General features: G+C 35.8%; 1 protein-coding gene across 1 annotated transcript; it reads right to left on the bottom strand.

The window, feature by feature from the left end:
- Positions 1-3741, bottom strand: LOC145618147 (uncharacterized). Its single transcript, XM_081672938.1, has 6 exons — positions 3466-3741; positions 1070-1161; positions 902-980; positions 706-800; positions 413-508; positions 1-325 (listed from the first exon to the last, which is right to left on the bottom strand). Exons 1-6 carry the CDS (start codon positions 3644-3646, stop codon positions 248-250), a joined length of 621 nt encoding a protein of 206 aa, XP_081529064.1. The 5' UTR covers positions 3647-3741; the 3' UTR covers positions 1-247.
- Positions 3742-4893: the final 1152 nt, after the last annotated feature.

The following is a 4893-nucleotide window of genomic DNA, read 5'->3' on the forward strand; positions in this document are numbered from 1 at the left end:
CAAGGAAGAAAAAAAAAAAAAACAAAATACCTACAAGACAGTTACAAGTTATCAATGATTCATTTTGTTTTCATTTCCTTGCAGATACATGAACAAAAATGTGAAAATCTCTTTGCTGACAATGGAAATAGGCTGACTACTTTCTTGTAGGGGGTAAACCAACATTTAAAATTTCCGCCAAAATCTATGGTTCTTCTCTAGTTGGTCACCAAGATGACACTAGGTTCAAGAGACTAATCATCAACAACTAGAATGCTGTAGTATTCGCAGCAGCTTCAAGAAATCTCTTTGTTTCCGTATCCGGTTCAGCTAGTTCAGCTGGAATCTGTCCAATAAGATAAGAGTGTCAACACTTTACATCAAAGTGGATGATATACTCAAAAGTAAAACCAACCATCTAACACCAACTTACTTTGTCGTAGATGTTTTTCTTGGTAGGAGAAGCCCCATGTGCCAGCAGCAACCTTATTACATCCAGATGTTCACCTCGTGCTGCATGATGAAGAGGCTGCAGAATGCAGGAAGGTAAAAAATATTACAAAATCTGATCTATCAGAATAGGAAGGTAAAATATGTAAGAAATTGACAAATCTGATCTATCAGAAATGAAAAATTCACACGGTAGATGAATGTCTCCACTAAACAGTAACCAAATATTCAACGATATACAAAACCGGGTTGTAAGAATCATTTCGTATTACTTACAGTGTCACCTTCAACATCAACTGTTTCAAGCATTCTTCTCAAACATTCTGGATCAGAGGCCCTGCTAATCAGAAGTTGGACTATCTCAGTATATCCTGCGACCAAATTCAAGAAATCATGACACTTGAAAAGTAATGGTATAAGAAAATAATGCATTTCTTGCCTAACAAATGCAAACTGAGCGAATTTGACCCACCCCCTGCACAAGCATCATGCAAAGGAAGTGCTCCATCTTCATCTTTGGCCTCCACAGAAGCTCCTCGTTCCAAAAGAAGCTAAACAATTGCAACACAAACCATCAGCAAATGGACTACATTAAGTTTGTAGGGGGAAAAACCCATAAAACAAAACAATAATAACTAACCTGAACACAGTTCAAATGCCCATACAGGCAGGTAAGGTGGAGAGCAGTATCCCCATCTTCGACTGGCTCATTAATGTTGCCATCCAAGTTATCTACACACACCAATCACACAACCAAAAATTTTAATAAAGACAGCACTCACAATCCAACAATTTTTTTTTTTTTTGGCGACAGATCAATATTACCTACAAGTTCCAATTACAAGTAATCATGCACCTAAAGAGCCAACTAGCATTCAAGACCCCAACTGATAATCAAATGATATAAATATCAGAAAAGAAACAAAAATGTGATTCTTTCTTTCACAAAAAATTCCTAATGTATCTCATATCCCATGGCAAGTTTAAAAATAAAGCAAATTTTTTGACCAAATATGAAAAGAAAAAAAGCATTATTGACATTGGATTCAGTGATTCACACAAATCTCAATAAAGATATTTGTTAAATTGAGATTCTCACATAAAAGATATAATACGCATACTAACATATGCAATATATCATATACTTCATATGTCATAACATATACAATATGAATTATATACAATATTTTTGGTACCCCAAAGCAATTTTATCGCTAGATATGTTTACTAAGGAGGCATTTAGTAAAACAAAGGGAAAGGTGATGATATCAAGAAAAAAGATATTAAGTTAAAGGGAGGAAAAAAAAAAAAAAAACCCTTATATAAGTTATATTTGTATTGTTTGTAAACGAGAAAGGGAAAGGAAAAAAAAGGAAAAAAAAGAAAAGAAAAAAAGCCACAAAACACTACCATGCATCTCTCCTCAATCTGTCCACCTACACAACCACACTAGCACCACCACCACCCGCACCACTGCCACCAGCACTGCAGCCCTGCTCTTGCACCAGCCCACCTCACCGACAGCATTGCTTATTTATCTCTATCTCTCTTTCTATTTTTTTTTTCTCTTAGATCTAATTTCTTCTAGGGTGAGGGACAAGGGGTGGATGGAGGTGGATTTTTGGGTAGGTTAGAGTGGATTTAGTGGGTGGAAGTGGATTTTTGGGTAGGTAAGAGTGGATTTAGCGGGTGGAGGTGGATTTTTGGGTAGGTTAGTGTGAATTTAGTGAGTGGAGGTGGGGTTTTAGTTATAAAGTGGTTGGATTACGTTCGTGGATTTTTAAGTGGGTGGCAGCAATGGCGGTATTGGTGAGGGTAGTAGGGTTGGGCAGTGGATGTATGTTGGTGTGATGGTGCATTGGTGGCTGGAGAAATAGAATGGAAATGAAAATACCTCGAGGAATAGAGAGGGTAAATGGATTAACTAAAATAACATTATGGGCATGCCTGATTTCCCTTGACAAATTAAGGGGGAAACAATAAGTGGGGAAAGTTTTACTAGGGAAATATTATAAGGATAATCTTTCAAGTTTGGCAATATTCCTTGGGTTAAAATCCCCCTCTGATAACTTCAAGCCACTTGTAAAACCACTCGACTCTACAAAGTTAAACCACTGCAAACCCCACCACCTCCTTGCAAACCACCTTAAGGAACACTGGAAATCAGGATTTTAGAGAGAATGAGAAATTAAGGGGGAAAAAGGGAGCATAAGTAATTTTTGCCCTCATTTGAAGGGAATAACATTAGCCCCTGATAATTATTTTTCCAATCCAAGCATCAAAATTTCAGCACTTCACCCCCCCCCCCCCCGCCGTTTTTTTTAATATCTCTATTACCTACAACCCAGGCATGCTCTACATTGATTACGAATAACAACAAATGGAATCTATTACCCTATGCGGAATCCTTAATAGTGAATACCCCATATCAAATGCCCCCAAAATTGTAGCTTAAGACACATCAGACAATCCTTTCTTTCTCCCCCACTTAACGGAATCTCTTACCCTATGCTAAATCCTGAATACCCCATATCCAATGTCCCCTAAAATCCTAAATGGCATCTCAAGACACATCGTGAACTCCTTTCTTTCTCCCCCACTTAAAGAGGCTTGATTTAGGTGGCATAACTTCAAAAAAATGGTTCTTATAGAGTCAAACAATATTCATCATTAAATTCTAAAACGATAATTTATACCCTTTTGTTTGAACCTTCATATTAGTTAAAATTTAACTCATATGTTCTTTCAAATGCACACAATACAATCAAATTGCAGCCAAAGAATAAATACCAATCAATCATAAACACAAACAACAAAAATGATTTCAATTTTAAACAAATTACGGCCAAAGGTTAAAAACCCATCAATCAAAAAACAGAAACAACAAAAATGATTACAGTTTCAACATAATTCACCATCATTCAATACAATCAAAAGTCATAACAAAGAAAAACAAATTAAAAACCCAAAACATAAACCCTAAAGAAAAACAAATTAAACTCAAAATCAAATAAAAAAGCATGAAGAAGAAAGTACCAAGAGCAAGGCGGAGAGCAGGGAGGTCGCCGGACTGAGAAGCGGCGGCGAGGTCACGAAGATGAGGAGGAGTGTCGTCGAATTGAGCGTCGACAACGAGAGCATCTTCTTCGAAGAGACCTTCTTCGACGTCGTTGTCTTCGTCTTCTAGCATGCCATTTCTTCGCCCTGGTACCGCCATCTCTTGCAAACTTTGCTTGCTTTGTTTCTTAGTTGCTGATGCTGCTGCTGCTGGAGTTTTGTTTACCTTTACCAAGTTTTTAAGTGCCGAATATAATGGTTTGTGAAATGGTAATCGAGGTTTAGTTTAAAGGCAGGTTCGGGGCGGGCCTGATTTGGTGTCGTGTCGTGCCCGGTTAACCGTAATTGGAGTCGGGCTTAATTAGGGTTCGTTTGGCATTGCTGTGGTTTTCTGTTTTTTGGTTTTTTGTTTTTTAAAAGTATATGATATGTGTCCCATAATGAATCAAAAATTATATAAACTTATTAAAATCACGATAATTTTGAAAACTGACAACTGAAAAGTGGAAACACCTTTTTCTTGTTTCCTGTTTTTGGTTTTTGGTTTTCAAAAAAACAGGAAACTGAAAACCAAAACTGATACCAAACAAACCCTTAGTTTTTTAGTTCCAATTTTCTCTTAATTTTCGTAAATTGAAATATTTTGATGTCCTTAGGCCATGTTCTTTTGGCGCATAGGCCTTATATATTTCACTTGCAAATAAGATGACAATTTTGTAAATAATGGGAATCTGAGAAAAACCAGTAGAAAATATGAAGATAAAAAATATAGTACCACTAAATGCATTACACTATAACAGTACATAAAAAGTGCTATTCATACAACTTATATTTTAATGGTACATTATACATGCACAATATTACACAAAAATATACCATTATTAAAAGAGAGAAAATGTACCACCGAATCCCAGATTACCCTCTTATATGCATGCGAAACACATAGGCCCTATACGCCTAGATGCACTCTATTTTTTTTTCTATGACCCCCTCTACTAATGACATCAATGACATAGGTATTTACATTCACAGGATCTTATGATTACAATTTTACCATAACACAAATCAACAATGGGTACTGTGGTCAATGTAAAACAAAATTTTTATAATGATCATGCAACAGAAAAATGAGAGATACTTTAGACATTAAAAAAGAACATGTTTCCAAAGAATAACAAAGACCTGAATTAAAAATATAAATAAAATTACACTTAATAAAGTAGATGCTTAAACATTGGGTATCCTAAAGGAGCTGATTTACACTCCAAAATTAAATTTACATTCCAAGTCCTACTACAAAAGCACTTTTCCAATCCAGATTACCTATCCAATATTTCTAAAGGAAAATTTGCCAATTACTACCGCGTATTAATGCGTATTTGAAAATTACTACCGCGAAATAAAAAA

Source organism: Chenopodium album, chromosome 26, assembly GCF_948465745.1.
Source record: "Chenopodium album chromosome 26, dcCheAlbu1.1, whole genome shotgun sequence".
In the NCBI taxonomy this organism is placed as follows: domain Eukaryota; kingdom Viridiplantae; phylum Streptophyta; class Magnoliopsida; order Caryophyllales; family Amaranthaceae; genus Chenopodium; species Chenopodium album.

Coding starts and splice junctions, on each gene's coding strand:
- LOC145618147 (XM_081672938.1), bottom strand. CDS start 3,646: ATGGCGGTACCAGGGCGAAGAAATGGCATGCTAGAAGACGAAGACAAC. Junction 1,162..3,465: donor TGCTCTCCGCCTTGCTCTTG/GTACTTTCTTCT, acceptor TGGTGTGTGTAG/ATAACTTGGATGGCAACATT. Junction 326..412: donor AGAAAAACATCTACGACAAA/GTAAGTTGGTGT, acceptor CTTATTGGACAG/ATTCCAGCTGAACTAGCTGA.